Raw genomic sequence first — 18,955 nt, 5'->3', positions numbered from 1 at the left:
TTGTTAACACTGGTTTCGTTTGACAGAAAGGAAAGGATGAGATAGAATGAGGGGGAATGATTATTACATCTTTCCTTATACAACGCCACACTGATTGACTTATAAAGAATATTACTTTTATAAATAAAAAAATCTAATGAATTACTAAAATATCCTCTGACTTTAGTTGTATTTTACACACACACACACACACACACACACACACACAAAACATCACATCCATGTGATAGATTCACAGTGTTATAAGGGACTTGCCAATCACCTCCTTTATGTCCTTCAAGTCTCACCTCAAATGTCACCCACTGCCCACTAGCATTCCTTATTCCCCTACCCTGCTTTATTCTTCTCTGGAACACTTATCAACATCTGACATGCTATACATTTTGCTTTTTCATGTTTGGGTGGTCTGCTTCCTGCTACTAGAATGTAACCATCATGACGGTCAGGACTTGGGCTGTGTCCCTCACATTCCCAGATCACAGAAGGGTGCCTGGCTCACACGAGGGGCTCAGTAATATTTGTTGAGCTGGATAAAAGTGTGAAAGGATGGCAGAGAAATGTGATCCCTTTGGCACAGAGCAAGAAGCAAACAGACACAGTCATAATCCGGGGGCACATGCAAGCAGGATGGGGCTGACATGGGGATCTGGAAATAAACATAGTCAGTCCAGGCCCCAAAGAAATCTTCCAAGTAGGCTCTGTAGCAAGCCTCCTAAATTTCCTTAGGTTATTGGTGTGTGGGTTTAGAAGACACCTGATGGAAATTCGATTGAGAGGTTGAATATTTTGTGGCCTTGTGAATAGTGATAGAGGCCCTCTGACATGCTTCTGGAAGGCACCAGGAAGAGCTCCCGACCCATGTCTGCTCCTGCAGCGCATTGCTGGGTTGGTCCCTCGCCCCTCCCCCACAGGTCATGCCAATTCTAAATATAAACCAACAGGGCAGCCTTACCAATGAGGAGACAACTGAAGTTGAGATGTGACTTGTCCAGATTGATGAGAGGGTCAGTGGCTTTGCCTACCAGCAAGAAAGGGACTGTGATGTTGTGTTCAGGGATTAAGAAAGTCCAGAATGCTTCTGAGATGTCCAGATGGAAAGGTGTGAACTGGAAGATTATCTAAGAAGACAGTTTGGAGCAGAGCAGTTACAGGCACTTCTGTGTGTTTACTCCATGTGCCCTTAGAGGCTTGCCAGCCCTGGGGTTATGCTGGCTGACATGACCAGGTCGTCACTTCCTTTCCACCCTCTTTGTAAGGGCACGTAAGTTTAGCTGTACCAGCAGCATCAATCTCTGTTTGCCCAGCCCACCAACTATTTCTAGGGGGGTCTACCCCACTCACAGGCTCTGCTGGCCAAGCTGCCATATTTCATGCCATGTCTTTGGATGGCATGTAAAAATGGAAAGATTCAAGGTAGAAGCTTGTACTTTGGGCGTTGCCTGAAAAGTCTGGGAGAACCGGCAACGCTGAGCCACTGCTCTGGATGGTGATCTTCCAGAGCAGCACTGTGGCCGGCCGGCCCTGGTGCCCCTCATTCCCTACCACTGTCCCCTCGGCCTGTGTCACTCATTTGTATGGTCTTCCCGAAGGCAAATGAATTCGGAATTTCCGTTTCCTGGATTTATTTCTGCCTCCAAGATTCTCTGTGGAATTTACAGGACATAGGGCCCACGGATCTGTTTTGGCCAGCAAGTTCGTATTTCTTTAAGTCTGACCCTCTGCTCTAAATCACTGTGTGGACATTAGGACTAAACCATGGAACAGGACTCCACTTTTCTGTTTTGCCCTTTGGCCTGACCAAGTAAAAATACATCTGTGTCCTTTCATTGCTGTCAGTCCCTTGGACAAAAATAACTCTTTACTTCTTATTCTTGTAGGAGTCCTAGTAGAGTCCCCAGGCATTGGTGTCCAACTCTCCTTTCCTTGCTTTAATAATCTCAACTTTGAAAACTTCTGTTTTAAAAATCTCTAGGCCAACCTAGAGAGCTCGGGTTTGTCTTGTCCCTGAGGACTGCCTAACACATAGCGTAGCCACTCAAGAAACACTTGTTGATGGACACACCCTTAGGCTGTTCTCCCTAACTCTACCCACGCTCTACCGCAGATCTGCTATGCAGAGGGGCATAGAATTAATAACGTCCTGGGTCAAGCGGTCTCCGTTCACACACACCTCGGCTTTCTTTTCAGGGAGGATGAGGCCCTTTTCTGTAAGGCATGTGAAGGCTGGAGGGTTCTGGAGCCTTTCAATTTCTTCAGAGACCCAGCAGAAGGAGTAGGTGCTACTGGTCGGGTTCAGTATTGTAAAAGTCCTGGACGAGGGCGGAAGAATCGATAGCAGAGAGTGAGAGAGGGGCTTGAGGATTACGAGAAACTTTTCTAGACTGTTCCCTAGCACACTTCCTTTATGTGGGAATCAGAACTGTTCTGAGCACTTCGTTACTGCAGAAACAAAAACTGCATCTCACTCGGGGATCCCAAGTGTGGCTAGAGTTCTGGACTTTGGAATAATAATGACACCAAGGGCTCTTCTGTCCCAGTGATCCTCTGTGGTCAAGGCAGTGGTCAGGGATCCTATTTTTATGTCTTCCAAGTTTTCCAGACTGTCAAAACTAGGGAGACAGAAGTCAGCTTCCTCACGGAGGCAGTTCTCTAAGGTCAAACCCCAGGATAGCAAGCGTGCTTCTACGTGTCAGTCTAGCTTGCTACTCTGAATTCCTCCTCTGAGTTTTTAGAAGGACTGACGGATATGAACTCAACTAGTGCAAACCTAAACGACTCACCGGAGATTCTTCCCTCCTACGCCCACGCTGGTGAACTCAATCACCCGGGTGTCTGGATCCAGAGCCCCAGCACTAGGCCCTCGGAGATCTGGGTTGCGCCGATGACCGCTGATGTAGTCCGAGTCTTTCAGGTCAAAATGGCAGAAGGGCAGGGAGCTCCGCCCTTTTGCTGACAGGACTGGGCCTTGCTCTCCAGGTGGCAGGTTAGGAATCCTGAGAGGATAAGGTTATTTTGATCTATTTTTAACTTTTTAATCAATTTTTGCTTTCGTGGTTGGAAATGAATATGACACCCACCAGAATGTGAGCTCCATGAGAGCAGAGGCTGGGTCTGTCTCGGTCAACCATATAACCTCAGTGCCTTGAACAGTACACGACACATAATAGGTGGTCACTAATTAATTGTGGAGTGGATGGATGCATGAATGGCCTGAGTATGAGGAGTCTGAATTCTGGTTCCTTCTGTGTACCTTACTACGGCCTCAAGTTACTTCCTTTGCCAATGGTGAGAAACCCTCCCTGCTGTAAGGTCAGCACAGAGTCTTTCCCTCTGGGCTCTTTCATAGGCATCTAGTGGGATATGAAAAAGGACTCAGACATCCTTACAAAACTACCCTGAGCTCCTTGGAGAAAGTACACTAGATGTGAGCAGACCTCGAGCCCCAGCACCAAGCTTAGGTGGCCCAGGTGTGGGAAAGGTCCCTGCAGTGTGATTGCAGGGTTTCTATAGGTCTTATTGTTCACATGGGTCTCTGCCACCCTATGCCATGGATCACAGACTTCCTCTAAGGTAGGTGTTCTCCAAGGAGCTGGCCGGGGAGTGGGTGCCACATCAGGGACTTTCATTGCCAGATATTACTGGATTGACTCTCCTCTAACTGGACCTGGGCCCCATCTGTCCCTCGCTTACTATGTACCAGGTCCACCTCCTCCATCGCCACCACCACCTAATGTTTATCGTACTTATTACATGCCAGGCACTGTTCTAAGCTCTTCACTTGAATTAGCTCATTTAGTCTTCACAACTCTACAAGGTGGGTATTGTCATTTGCATTTTACATAGGAGGAAACTGAGTCTCAGAAAAGGTACAAGAAAGCTTTCCCAAGTTCATGCTTTCCCCAGGACTGGAACCCAGCTGGCTGCCCACCATCCTGTTGCCCAGTGGAATCCTGTACGTGGCCGGGAAGGGGAGGTGGGCGGGAGGCAGGGTCTACAGAGGGCTGATAAGCTATACAAAAGACTGGATTCTCCTTGCTCTCCAAACGGAAATGTGGCAATGTGGGGCTGAGGAGGGGTCTGGGGCTAGAAAGAATGGTGGGCGTGGTGGGACAGAAGGGGGGCTAGGAGCTGCAGCGCTTTGTGCTGGGAGATCATCTCCTTACTGGCAGAAAAGATTGCTCTCGAAGTCTCCAACCTCCATTGGGGAGAATTTCACTTTGAGCTTCTGAGTCTTCCCCACGGGCACCATGCCCGAGATGGGCTCCACAGAGAAGGGTGGCAGGGAAGCTTCGTTCCAATGGTCCATGGCACTGTCCAGGGTGCTGCCCGTGTGCGGCGTGGCCTGGCTAAGCTGGTCATTTTGGGAGAAACCTGGGGGCAGATAGAGCGCCAGTGATATTCTGCACCTGCAGTGGGAGGGCAGGTGTAGGGCAGCCCACTCACAGGCCCTAGGCACCCTCTGTGGGCTCACCTCTGCTAGCGGGTATACTTTGGGCCCCAGGGCCCAAAGAATGGGCTCCCATCTCTCCCACGAGACTCGTGAAAAATACTTCCATTAATTACATCAAGTTTTCATGTTTGTTTCCTTTTGGCTCAAGGGGGTGGGTCAAGTAGACGTCTGCGGGTCATGTGCCTCAAGAATAATGGGCTGTGAACAAAATTTTTGGAGAATCGTTGCTTTAAAGTAGGAGTTCACAATCTGGGGGCCCATGGAAAAGGGCTCATTAGAAAGGTCTGGGAATCTCCAAGTTGAAAGAGAATTAACCGATAATTGCCCACTAAGTGTTGGGCTCTTTTTAAAGTGCTTCACATATATCAACTGCAAATTGGGCATGGGTGTGTATTTTCCTGGGGAGACAGCTCATAGCTTTCATCAGTTTCTCCAAGAATCTGTAACCTTCTAGAAGGTTAAGATCTAAAATAAAAGATTCCTAGGCATCTGTGTGGGCCCCAGGAAGGCAGATCTCAGCTCTTGAGTTTCTCAGGCCCATTTGGCTCTGCAGATGCCAGGAGGCCTCTGCTTTGCTTCTCCTTTGCTTCTTAGGGGGCTGTTGGAGCAGTGCTTGCTTCTCCATGAACAAGGTTCTTCTACTAACTGGGGACCCAGTTCAAGCCCTGGGTTTTACCCGTCACCGCATTTACCTTGGTTATCCGGCATTGCAAAGCTGACAGCCTTTGCCGTCTCTTCTGAGATCCAGCTGAATTCCAGCTGCACATTTCCTGAATTAATCAGTTTAAACCTGCAAACAGATCAGGGAATGGAATTGAGAAATGTGCTTCAGAGTTTTGTCCTGTCTGCATATCACCTGTACCGTTAACTTTTTAAAGTCAAGTCACTTCGTTTCTTAAATATTTCTTCAAAGGCAAGTTTTAAGCAATTTTATCTGAAATCATGCATGCAATATACTAGTTATATTTCCTTCTAAAACACACTATATATATATATATATATATATATATATAGCTATTAAAAGTAAAAATATGCAGATGTTTAGCACTTAAATCATCTTGCATACTACCGGCAGCCCGTGCAATGAGCTCTCAGCCTGCATCATGGTAATCCTGAAAAATTCCCATGAGAGAGGAAACAAACTCTATTTCACAAGACAGCACCTTCCTTGGGAGCAAATTCCAAAGCCTCTCCTTTCCTGAATCGCTTTCCACCAGAAACAATGTCCCTGTGGTCAGAAAGCATTTGACCCCTGCCGCAGACGCCTTAGCTGGCTGAGACACAAAGTTGTCTCAAATTCTCAATTAGTGGAGACTTTTCTTGTCTCAAGTTTCCCTGCTCTAAGACAAGAACTGGGAGATAGAAGCTTTTTCTGGAATCATGATTAAACTTGATCACGGTCACAGCAAGAGGATGAGGCCTTGATGTAAGAAAATGGTTGTGCAAGAGAAAGAAACACACGCTCTTCCCAGTTTTAGGGGAGAAGTAGGAGCTGAGAGTTGCGGGGGTGGGGGCAGTAGGTCTAAAGGTGGGGTTTAGGGGTGAGATTCCCATTATCCGGTCCAGGTAGACCATGTAGCTGTGCCTGAAGTCAAGTGCTTTGGCCTCAGGGGCTTGTGTGAATTTATGAATTGTGTGAATTTATGAGCACTGGTCTTTATCCTAAAGCAAATTTTTATAAAGAGGAGAAATCTCAGAATCTCAGATTCTCAGAAATCTCAGATCACTTTTAGTAAAACGCATTCTTGGTTTAGGTCCAGGAGTGAACAAATGCTCTGTAAAGGGCCCGACAGTAAGGTTTGGGGCTTTGTGTGCCAGAGATTTCCGCAGCAACTGTTCCGTCTGCTGTGGAAGTGCAAAAGCAGCCATGGACGATAATAAACAGACGGGCACAGCTGTGTGTCCACATAACTGTAGCTATAAAAATAAGCAGCTGGCTGGGTTTGGTCCACGGGCCAGAGTTTGCCAACCCCTGCTGTAGGTGAAATGGCCGTCAGTAGAAGATTCCACTTCCTGCTTCCTATCTTTTGGTTCTATAATAATTTGACAGTATGCCTTAAGTGCCACAAATGCAGAATGAGTTGAACAAGTTAATTACTAATTTTTACAATGCAGAAATGTCAGTGGCTTACGCTTTTGTGTTTGTAATTCTCAAAGAATAGTCACAGGCTTTCTCTCTGTCTATGTTGCTCTCTCTGCCTGAAGGCCCTGTTTCTCACTTCTTCACCTGGCCACCTCCTATTTCTCCTCCAGAGTTCAGCTGGGCCACCACTTTGTCCGGGAAGCCTTCCCAGACACTTGTCTCTCCCCATATCTTGGTCTGCTTTAGGTACGCTTCCTGCAAACCCAGAGCACTGTACTGCAACCGTTGGTTGAACTACTTTCACCCATTTCCCCAACACCCACTACGAGCTCTTTGAGAGAAGGACCCACAGCATCCTTGTATCACCTGAGTGTGGACAAAGGGTTAACATAACCGTTTCTCCTTCTAAGTGGTGATACGGGCTGTTGCAAGGGCTGTTCCCACCGAAGCCCATTGCCTGATGCCACCTTCCCCGTAACACTGTGTTTCCAGGTCTACAACTTGATTTTAAGTGTGAACTTCAATAGTTTTTTGGGTGTGAATGTTTCATTGGACCTACAAAGACCCTCTGGTGCGCAGATGTGATGTCTGGTCTATGCTGTTGTGGACACTGAATAAATGTCTGATGAAGGAGCCAGTGAATGATGGAGTGAAAGAACTTCTCTGAGAGTCTCAGGAGGCTTTTGATGACTCACTCAAACACTCGGGTCTGGAAAACCAGTGTTTCCTTAAAGTGCACATCGCTCGTCTGGCACTTGTATGAAGCGAAATTCACGTGGGCACTGATCTGCAGCTGCAGTTCTCGGTAGTATTCTTCTAGTACTGAGTAAGCAGGCTCAGGATCCGTCTCTATCACCTGTAACAAAAGCAGCCGTGTCCTCGGTGATGCAGAGCCACCTGCCTCACAGGAATAATGGGGAGATAAAACAGTGCTTCCTTCTACCCAGGCAAATGAGAACCAACTCACAGACTCAAGTTCCAGAAGAAATGATGAGGCCAAATCTAAAATGACTCAGAAGTAGGAAAGGAAGAAATTGAACAACAAGAAATTACTGAGAGCATCACGACTGCACAGGCATGAGTTTTGGGGTCAGATACGCTCCAAGAAGGTAGAATAAAGGAAATCATAAAGGTAGGAATAGATATTAATGAAACAGAAAATAAATCTAAAACAGAGAGGACCAATGAAACTAAAAGCTGTTTATTTGAAAAGATTTAGAAAACCTGTGGTGAGAATGATCAGGAAGAAAAAAAGAGAAAATACACATAAGCAATATCATAATGAAAAGGGAGATATCACCATCCATCCTACAGATATTTAAACAGGCTATAAGAAAATACTGTGAATAATTTTATGAAGATGCATATGAAAACTTAGTTGAAGGGAAAATTCCTAGAAAAATAATTTAATAAAATGGATTAAAAAAAATTTTAAAAACCTAAAGAGTCTTATTACTATTAAAGAAAATGAATGGTAGTAAAAAAAAATCTTTAAAAAGACCTAAATAGAGAGATATACCTTGCTAATGGAAAGGATGAATTGATGTTATAAAATTATCAATCCTTCCTAAACTGATTTATAGATACAATCCAATTCCAATCAAGTTTCCATCAGGGTTTTCACAGAACTTGTTTAAATGGATCCAAAAATTATTTAGAAAAATAAAGGGCCAAGAATAAGCAAAATACTTCAGAATAAAACAATATGGAGATAATCATGAAAAGATTCATTAAAGTCAAAATATGAGCGATAAATATGGCAAGCACATTTGCAGACAAAGACAGGAATAAAAGAGTTTATCAAAAATAAAATGACTAATACTCTTACTTTTCCAAGATAATGCCCAAGTGCTTTCCAAAGTGGGCTCTACGAACTTATACTCCTACTAGCAAAGAGCCACTCTGGAAACGCTTGGGCATTTTCTTGGAAAGCTGAGAATTCACACATCCTGAGACTCAGCAATTCCACTTCCTGTGCCTCAGTTTAGGGATATAAACTCTTGCAAACGAACACCGTGTGACATGAACTATAACGCTCACAGAAATACTGTCCACAGTAGCAAACCCCAACTAATTTTCAGAAGAAGAATGGGTATATTTATAATGCAATTCTATATAGCAGTGACATGGGTGTGCTACAGCCGCCTGCAACAATACAGATGACCACACGCAATGACCTTTGAAAAAAAATAAAGTTCAAAACCACACCTAAACAATATGCCTTTTAGAATGCACAGGTTAATTTAAAAAAGAAATAAAAACAAAAATCAAGGGAATGAGATCCCAGGGTAGTGACCACGTCTTGGAGAGAGGCAGTGGGGGGATGGCTGAGAACCACCCAGGTAATCCTAGTTATACTTCCTGTGTTGGGTGTGGGTTCGCCCCTGTTTATTATATTATTAAAAAGAAACCAACGAAGGGATAATTAAAGGAGGGGCAGGCATGGACCAAAGATGAGATTCTGACCTGAACAAGAGGTTATAATTAACTTAATTCTGGACACTGAGGGAAAAAGGAAGTAGCTAAAAGACTAGCCATGAGGTTTCTGAAGAAGAAAAAGGTGGGAGGATTTGCTCAAGTAGAAACTAGATATCAAGACTTAAATGAGAGGGACTTCCCTGGTGGTCCAGTGGCTAAGACTCTGAGCTCCCAATGAAGGGGGCCCGGGTTCGATTCCTGGTCAGGGAACTAGATCCCGCACACCACAAATGAAGATCCCGCAAGCCACAACGAAGATCCCGCACATGGCAACGAAGATCCTGTAGGCTGCAACTAAGACCCGGTGCAGCCAAATAAATAAATAAATAAAAATTTTTTAAAGACTTCAGTGAAAGCTCTACCAATTAAGGTGTGTGGTTTGTGTGGTCCATGTAGTGTGGATGGCAGGTGGCTTGCTTGGAAGTTCAGTTCGCTGCTTTGGAAACCCAGGTCAGGTGGAACAGGGACCATTTCCTTTTTCCATGAAAGAAGGAAATGATGAGACACTGAGCTTGAGGGCAGGAGGCATCCAAGCACGGCACGGCAGGCCTGGACAGACTGGGGCTTGGTGTCCCTACTCACTTTTCGTTTTGTAGTGAAAGTCCCGGGCGTGTTTCTGAGCACGTCCACCCACTTGACCGTGTGCATGCGGTCGTCCCAGTCGGGGACCTGGTCTGCAGGGAGCTGAAACATGATCTTGGAGAGCTTGCACTTGATCCCCATCTTCTTCAGGTTGATGGGCACGTCTGACTTCATGGTCACCGCTATGTCCTTGGCACAGCCAGGGTGGAGGTGGCCCACCTGGGGAAGAGCCTTGTGTTAGTATTTTGGGGAGTTCAATCCTGAGGACTCTTGATGCCTCATGGTGCCACTCTAGGGGCAGGGTCAAAAGTCTTGGCGAGGGCTTCCCTGGTGGCGCAGCGGTTGGGAATCCGCCTGCCGATGCAGGGCACACGGGTTCGTGCCCCGGTCCGGGAAGATCCCACGTGTCGCGGAGCGGCTGGGCCCGTGAGCCATGGCCGCTGAGCCTGCGCGTCCGGAGCCTGTGCTCCGCGATGGGAGAGGCCACAGCAGTGAGAGGCCCGCGTACCACCAAAAAAAAAAAAAAAAAAAAAAAAAATTCTTGGCGAAAAATAATGCATCATTCAGGCCCGTACATGTAGACCATCTTAAATAGGTACAAGACATTCTTAGATAGAAATTTAATCATAAAAACAAGAGCGGCTAACATTTACCAAACTGTTACATGCTTCAGGCACTATGCTAAACCTTCACAAAATTCTACTAACCCCCATGACAGCCCTATGGGATGTACAGCTACCACCCCTATTTGATAGACAAGGAAACTTGTAACTTGCTCAAGGTCATACCATTAATGTTAGAAGATCTGGATTCAGATCCAGGCAGTATGGCTCCAGGTACCACACTCTTAACAACCTGTACTTCTCAACCACATGACCTACGCAAATTATGGACAGATGTACACAGTACCTTAGCAGTTCTCAGAGTATGATCTAGTGACCTTTGGGGGCCCCAAGGTCTTTTCAGGAGTTCACAAGGTCAAAACTATTTTCATCAAAATACTAAGAATGCATTTGACTTTTTCATTCTCATTTTCTTGTGAGTATATAATGGAGTTTCCTAGAGAATACATGACATACGGTATTGCATCAGATTGAATGCAGAAGCAAATATGAGAATCCAGCTCTCTTCTACTAGGCCAGATATTAAAGGGACTTGTAAAAATGTAGAACAGTGCCACTCTTCTTGCACAATTTTGTTTTGGAAAATAAAGCCGTTTTCATAAAAATATGGTATTTATATTAACATGTAATGGGTTTGTTATTATATTTTAAATGAACAAATACATGTTTTTAAAGATTCTCAGTTTTAACTCCTAATGTGGTAAATATTGATAGACATAACCCACATAAACAAAAGTTCTTTGAGGGTCCTCAGTAATGTTTAAGAGTATTAAGGAGGGCTTCCCTGGTGGCGCAGTGGTTGAGAATCCGCCTGCCGATGCAGGGGACACGGGTTCGTGCCCCGGTCCGGGAAGATCCCACATGCCGCAGAGCGGCTGGGCCCGTGAGCCATGGCCGCTGAGCGTGCGCGTCCGGAGCCTGTGCTCCGCAACGGGACGGGAGAGGCCACAACAGTGAGAGGCCCGCGTACCACACACACACACAAAAAAAAGAGTATTAAGGAGTCCTGAGACCAAAAAGGCTGAGATTTGCTGAAGTGTTCCAGCTATATGGGAAATCCAATTGGGTTTGTAGAATAAAATCATTTGTGATTGAACATGCATAAATGCACATACATATACACAAATACATACTATATATAGTCCTTTCATGTTTCTAATAGATAAAACACCCCTCCTCCGCTGGAAAGTGAAGAGAGAAGAAAGTTTAATACTTTCCAAGGCTACAACTGTGTGTGTGTGTGTGTGTGTGTGTGTGTACATGTGGGTGTATACCCGAGTGTGTGCCCGTGGGTGTGTAAATGGACCATAAGAAGCTTATCTCTACCTTCTTTGGCTATCACTTCATATCTCTCCAGGAAGCAAAACACTTCTTCCTGATAGCACCCTAATTTAAAGGTGACAAAGTAGGGTCCCCAACCCTCCTCACTCTAACCCCCTAGAGTTCTGTGCTCGAACAAACTCAGTGGCTGAAACAGAGCAAGAGGCCATGGATACATCCAGTGTCCTGGGAACTCAGAAGTGAACTGTCTATGAAAAACAAGTGCTGGCCAGAGGTGAGGCTCTGCTGCCACGTGGACCTAGGCCTTGTTCGATGTCGAGCTTTGGTTAGCAATTCATAAAATGTGTGCTTGTGAGACACTCAAAGAAGGGGTTAGAAAATTCCAGGTAAAACAAAGTTGACTAGGTTTTAATATTCTGAAGGGCATGTAGAATCTGTAGGAGAAAGATGTAACTTGTAACATTTTCTAAATCTCTGTTGTCCACAAAACACACCACCCCCATTTTAGCTTTTGATGAACCACTTTTGCAGGACAAATGCTCCAAAGAACACACACCATGGGGGACATAGGTCTACACCTGGGGATGGGAAGACTGGGACCTGTCTTCATCCATGGAGGTCTCCATGGAATTCCTCACCATCAGTCTTGGTGACCTCATTCTCTGCTCTTAGGCCAGAGGGGATATTTCTGGTACCAGGTCGGAGTGAGGGATGCATCCATCCCATCCTATGTAGCTGTGGGAATGGGCCGACAATCAAACTGGGGTTGGCTTAGGCCTAAGGGAGTGCAGAAAACAAGGACTGGTTTTCACTTACCTGTGGGGAGAAAGAAACTGTGGCTAACAGGGGCCATTCGAACCGTATCACATTCACTTGGCTGTGATTAGTGATTGTGAAGCTCACGTTATAGCTCTTTCCAATGTGGCAGTCCCCAAACTGGATGTGGTTCACCAGAGCAGCTAGGAGACAGAAGCAGGGGGCAGTGAGTCCCCTCTTGCCTCCCCTGCAGGCTCACTTCCCCGCGGAGGCAGCTCCTGAAAGACACTGTGCCTCACCCTCATGCAACCCCACTTCCTTGGATGGTTATACTGGAAACGCCTGGAGTCCTTCGCCAGCAAGCTTTCTCTCCTATAGGGGAGTCTACTTATCCATCCACCCACCCACCCACCCACCCACTCCGGCCCTCACCTCCATTTGTACAAAGGTAAACATAGCTCCCCACTGCCCGCCCGCCAACTCCATTTGTTTGCTGAAACAGTACTATTAAGGGCTGGAATTGCCACACAGAATACAGAAGTCCCCATTAAATTTGAATTACAAATAAATGATGAGTAATTTTTAGTATAAGTATGTCCCATGCAAAATTTTGGGACACAAATATACTAAAAATTATAGTTTATTTAAAATTCAAATTTAATATCTAAAATTCAAATTTAATGGGGACTATTGTGTTTTGATTTTCTCAATCTGGTAACCCTATTATAAGTATGAAATCTGCTTTCTGAACTAGGGTTCACTGCTGGCTCCTGCTTGACCCCTGATAAGAAAGATGTCACCCTGTAGCTACAAACAGGTGAAACACCAGATACATGAGGAGCACTGATTTTAACCCCTGTTGTATGGACTGCCGAGGGCTACATTCCAGGAGTATAATTAAGCTCCTAGAGAAACCGTGAGACTGTGTTTATAACTCACTTCATGGCAGTCAGCCACACAATTAGGGTGTTTAGCAAATGCTTTTTGATAATAATGAAGAAGTAATATTCTCCTACCCAAAGAATATAATCAACCAAATGAAGTCACAGTGCTTGATAAACTGTAGAGCAGCATGTCTTAAGCTCTAATGTTCATTCACACAGATCACCCGGGGATCTTGTTAAGCTGCAAATTCTGACTCAGTAGGTCTGAGGTGCTGGGGAGGTGGCTGAAATTCCCATTTCTAACAACTCCCAGGTGATCCTGATGCTGTAGGTTCCCAGCGCACTGAGTAATGAGGCTGCGGAGAACGGTCATCTAGAGGTGGCACAAACCTACACCTTCTCTAATTAACCCAGCCCGCCATTTCTCTTAGAATGTCTAGCGTACATGATACAGATGAAACAGAGGATGCCAGTGCAAGCCAGCTAAAAGATAGAGACAGGGAAAACCACAGAGAGACATGTATTCACTTTTGAGCTAATCTGGAATTTGAATTCTCTTATTAGCTACATTGGAATTTGAGCTCAAAGAATAAGCTCCCTGAGGGACAGACTCTTATTAATTACTCTTTGGAGTAATGAAGGCACATGCACCCTGATGCTCAACAACTGTTCTTTGAGGGAACGCATGGATGAATGCGGTGACTGAGCCAGGCTTGAGGGATCATACAGCAGCAAAGAGGAGATTCAGTCCTAAACTCCCAGGAAGCTAGCTGACCTGTTATCTAAATTTCATTCTTATTTAAAATGAACCACAAGCCAACAGGTGTCAACCCCTCACTGCTGCTTCTCTCACCTGCCACGAAGTCTTCCATCATGTTTTCCTCGATGATCTCAGGGATATCTGAGGCCTCCTGGCTGGAGGAAGCCACCAGCCCGTGGATGTTGTCCAAGGTGATGTCATCCTCGTAGCCCTCTCCCACCATGTGGATGACCGTCTCCTCGTACTGGTTGTCGATCACGGACAAGTGGATGATGCCGGCCATTCTCCCAACCTTCTGGGAGTGGAAAACAACATCCAATTCAGCTGTGTCTCCAGGAGGAACAACCAGGGAGGCTGTGTGAGCCTTCTTTGCTGCAACGAGAAGAGAGAGACATGATCTAGAACCAGATTAAAGGAAGACGTATCCATAAAGACCTGGACCCTTCAAGGGAAAGCAGCCTTCATGTGGGAATGAGCCTCCCCTACAGAGGCCATAGGTGACGAGACTGGGCATCTGACTCCGGCTGGGTACACGTTAGCCCCCTAACAAAACAGCTACTGGGACCCATTGCTCTCTACAAGATACACTTACTTGCCCTACTTACCTTTTGCTTGTGGTTTGTTTTCTTCTATGATGTAGATGTAGGAGGTAGACGGCTTCCCCTTCAGGGAGAAGACTCCTAGTTGGTCCTGCAGGTCAACATGCAACTGGCATAAGGGAAATAGATTGAGTGTTAAGCTTACAGGATGCTCACGAGTTCTGAACTGAAGTGAGACACTGTGCTGTTGGGGGAGTAACCCCAACCCATCACTGAGCCTAGTGTTCACTTTTTCGAGTTTCTTACTAAGAGAGATATAATAAATATTATACCTGGAAAGGACAAACAAAAACTTAGCTCAGTCCTTGCTATTCAAATAAGGAACCAGAGGTCCAGAGAGTATAGGTGACTTTCTGGATTACCCACTCAAAATGGGGTTGCCAAGGCCTCTGTTACTGACAGAGGCAGTTGTGAAATATACACTAGACTAGTAAAATGGAAATAAATATTAGTCATTCTATGCGGGCCTGCATGAATGTGAGTTCCTAAAAACCAGTATCTTCTAGGTACTAACACATTAGTTGCCTGATAGTGTCATGCTGAGCGTCCTACCAAGATAAGAGGAAAACCAAGGTGGATATCTGACTTACTTGGAGAAAAGGGATGCTTTACAGCCCACTGGAAGCCATGCAGCTGATTAAAAAAAACCTAAAGCCACATATCATATTTTATGTATGAGGAACCAGCAGACATTTTTAGAAGATCGTAAAGCTGGCACCATCATGAACAGGACTGAACAATATAAAAAATGAGGCACGAAGAAGGAAGAAGTAGTGACATCACATAGGAAGCTTCTGAGATAAAAAAAAATATATATTTAGAAATAAACGTAATAAGAAACTATACAGAGGAATCACATGAAAAAATATTGACATAAAAGAAGATGTAAATAAATGCGTTGGAATACTAAATGTTGTTCCTGGCGGAGAGCCTAAATACTCTGCAAGTAGAAATTCCCCCCTAAATAATTCATAGGAATCCCAATAGGATTTTGTGAGGAACATTATAAAATGATGTCTAAAGTTCATCTGAGAGACTGTTAAAAAATCGTTAAGAAAGATTAGAAAAAGAGGGAATGGGTGCTAATACATTTTATAAAGCTACAATAATGGAAACCATGCAGGGTAATGGTAAACTAGGTAATGTGGACTCAAGACAATAAAGAAATGCAAAACAAAACCCAAACAAACAGCACCTTGCCCCCTCCGCCCACCCACCCCCGCCACCGATTTCAGAAGCATCACAGAGCTAAGAAGATAATGAAGAGTAACCAGACCAAGATCTGGGATGTCTAGAGACACCAGCCTAACTTTCTGGGCTGTTTTTGACCTGGGGCATTTGCCAGTCGGGAAGAGGCAGATCGGAGGCTGAACTGTGCTTTTCTGACGGTCACTTGGTGTTAAGAGGGCAAAAGTCCTGTGAGGGGTGGGAGTGTTTTCTTTGCTCTAGACTAGGACCCCAAAGGTCTGCACAGTAAGACAAAAGTTAGGCTGGATATAAAGCAGCTCTCCCAAGCATAGCAATCCTGCTCAGCGTTATCTGTCTAACACAGAAAATCTCAAGCCCTAAAACCAGTTTAAGGTGATCCTGCGTTTCTAGTGCCCCCAAGTGCTAGGCAGAAGCAAATGAAAATTGTCTCTGAAGAAAAACACATCCTTAGCCTAATTATTTCTAAATTAACTTTTCAAATATAATACAACACATGATCAGAAATAACCAGGCACATGAGGAGACAAGACAACATGGGCAAAAATGAACAGAAGCAGCAGATATCAGAAGTAGACCCACTGGGGCTTCAGATTTTGGAATTATCAGGTATAGACTGCAAAATGGCTGTGATTACTGTGTTCAAGAAATAAAAGCCAAGTCTGACAATTTTGGCATGAAACTAGAAATCATAGAAACTGGTTATGCAGATTTGAAAAACAATCTAATAAAAATTCTAGAACTGAAAAATATAATAACTTAAGAATTGAATGGAAGGTTTAAAAGAAAATTAGATATAGCCAAAGGGAGAGTTAATGAACTGAAGGCAGGACAAACGAAATGAAGTCCAGAGAAAAATGGATGGAAAATATAGTGAGGTTGTGAGACATAGAGGATATAATGAGAAGACCTTCCATACATTGACGTGGTTTCCCAGAAGGAGAGATGAGACAGAATGGAATAGAAACAATATTTGAAACACATATAGGAATTTTCCAAAATTGACTCAAAACATCAACTGCAGAGTCCAGAAGCCTGGTGAATTCCAAGAAAAATCAATGGAAAGAAATCCATACCTAGACACATCATAGTAAAACTGCAGAAAACAAATACAAAGGTACAAAGCCAGGGGAAAAAGACTGCCGTAGAGGAACATTTTTGACTTATAAGCTGACACCTCAGCCATAACAATGGAAACTAGAATACACTGGAATAATAGCTCCCATTTGCTGAAAGAAAACTGCCAATGCAGAGTTCTACAGCCAGCAAAATTTATGTTAAAAATAAAGGATAAATTCAGATTTTCAAATAAAAACTGAGAGAATTCACTACCAGCAAACTTGCATTAAAGAAATATTGAAGAGTATTCTTCAGTAGGTAGAAAAAGGATCTCAGATGGTAGGTTGGAGATGCAGGAATGGATAGCAATAAAAATGGTAACTTCTGGGTGAATCTAAATGAGTCCTAACCACATAAACAACAACAACAGTAATAATGTCTGTAGAATCCAAAGCCCTCCACAAACTGTCCCCTCACTCTACCCTTCTATTTTTTATCTCTCACTGTTCTTCAACCTATACCCTATGCTCTCACAAAGCTGGTGCTTACTAGTTCCTATTTGTACCTTAATTTTTTTTTTTTTTTTTGCTTCTGTGCCTTTGTCTTTGCAGTTTTCTTTCTCTGCCTAGGCTTCACTCACCACAATGCCCACTTACCGAAACCCAGCTATATTCTTCGATGCCCAGCTCAAATGTCATTTTATAGTGAAATTTTCCTGGATTCCTCTAGATGGGAGTAAATTATTTTCAAAAGTTCTACAGTTCTTTCTATAACACTTACACAATTTATCACTTTTTTTTTGTAAAATAAAAACATAATTGCTGAACCAAAAGTCCCTTCTGATGTTATATCTCTCACCTCTGATGAAGTTTCTTTCTTTTTTCCTTATTACAAATGCAATGTTCATTATAGAAAAAAAGTGAAAAAATAAGGAAGACACTCAGAACACCCATAACCCTACCCACTCAGCTTGGTGTATTATCATTGCTCACTGCCTTGCACAGTAATTATCAGTGTACTATGTATCAGTGTACTATGTAATCAGACCACGCCTAATTCCCCTCTGCATGTCCCATGTCTTACCCAGGTTAACGTATGAGGAACATCAAAGAAGTCCTCACAAGTTAGGGATGGCAGAAACCCCAAAGTCAGAAGTCTTGCTTCTAAATGATTCTCCCTTTTCACCCCATGCTTCACCCTCCAGCAGTACCTTGGCAGGGATGGTGCCATTGTTCTTGAGGACAAGAGGCAGTGTCTCTGAACGACCAAGCAGAAGCCTCTTAAAGAGGAGCAAGGGGTTTCCATATTGGTTATAGAGAATCGGCCGCACAACGGTCACTCGAGGGAGGGTCCCCTCTCCAACAATATCAAACATGAGGCTTCGATTCCTGGCCAGGTTGCTGCAGGGAAAAGAAAGGTCAAGTCCTGTCAGCCTAGCATGGCAGGAATGACATTTCACAGAGAGTGTGGCCTGCTGCCCTGCTGGAGGAGGGGGAGCTGGGGAGCTGGTACCTGGGCAAGCCGTCCAAGGTGGCCTCAAAGATACACTGGTAGGTCTGCATGGTCTGTGGGGTGAAGGACACCGTGGCAAAGGCATGTGAGCGGCTGGCAACACACATCTTGTTGGGTTCCACTTCAAAGATGTCAGTGATGCGGGCAAAGATCTGGTTGGGGGCGGGGAGGAAGCAGGGATCGGTGTGTGTGTCACTTTGCGCCTGTACGAGGCTTGTTGCTCACCTCTACAAGCCCTGTTGTGACATCTCCCTCCTCTAAGCTCTGCAGTAGGCATGTCCACTGCTTGCATAGTCATGATCCTGGAAGGAGTGGCCTGGGTACTCAGGGACCCACCCCTGAGCAATAATTGGCCAGACCTGTGATCTTGGACTCAAACAGATGAACTAAACCATATCTCAGATAGTCAGATCCCCTGGCCGCCCACCCCCTGACACACAAATAAATTTAAGATGCCAGAGACCCCTGGTGGTTGCTGACGTGGGGCTGAGCTGGCCAGACTAGAGAGAGGAGCAATGGAGACACCATGTGTGAGAAACACGTGGCTCTTGGCAGATGGGGGAACCATGGCTGGCCTTCTGGAAGCTGGATTTCGGGTGACAGTTCCAGTCCCACAGACCTCTGGCTACATGCTGTGTTCTGCCCTGCGTGTGAGCTCTCGGATTCACTGAAGCAAACCTTG

The 18,955-nt window shown here is 44.8% G+C and overlaps 1 protein-coding gene across 1 annotated transcript in view; it reads right to left on the bottom strand.

Annotated features, from left to right (window-relative positions):
- The window catches only part of HYDIN (HYDIN axonemal central pair apparatus protein), a 431,864-nt gene that overhangs the window by 32,833 nt on the left and 380,076 nt on the right, over window positions 1-18,955 (bottom strand). The window contains exons 62-73 of the mRNA XM_059043993.2: window positions 18,274-18,425; window positions 17,972-18,161; window positions 14,503-14,605; window positions 13,991-14,269; window positions 12,314-12,456; window positions 9,594-9,812; window positions 7,229-7,389; window positions 5,143-5,240; window positions 4,164-4,371; window positions 2,781-2,993; window positions 2,171-2,309; window positions 953-1,118 (exon numbers count right to left, since the gene is read on the bottom strand). Coding sequence (XP_058899976.1) covers window positions 953-1,118; window positions 2,171-2,309; window positions 2,781-2,993; window positions 4,164-4,371; window positions 5,143-5,240; window positions 7,229-7,389; window positions 9,594-9,812; window positions 12,314-12,456; window positions 13,991-14,269; window positions 14,503-14,605; window positions 17,972-18,161; window positions 18,274-18,425 — 2,071 coding nt within the window. The remainder of the gene's footprint in view (window positions 1-952; window positions 1,119-2,170; window positions 2,310-2,780; window positions 2,994-4,163; window positions 4,372-5,142; window positions 5,241-7,228; window positions 7,390-9,593; window positions 9,813-12,313; window positions 12,457-13,990; window positions 14,270-14,502; window positions 14,606-17,971; window positions 18,162-18,273; window positions 18,426-18,955) is intronic.

This window comes from Kogia breviceps, chromosome 18 (genome assembly GCF_026419965.1).
Source record: "Kogia breviceps isolate mKogBre1 chromosome 18, mKogBre1 haplotype 1, whole genome shotgun sequence".
NCBI classification, from domain to species: Eukaryota; Metazoa; Chordata; class Mammalia; order Artiodactyla; family Physeteridae; genus Kogia; species Kogia breviceps.
The sequence above is the reverse complement of the archived record's forward strand: the minus strand, read 5'-3'. Positions and strand labels throughout refer to the sequence as shown.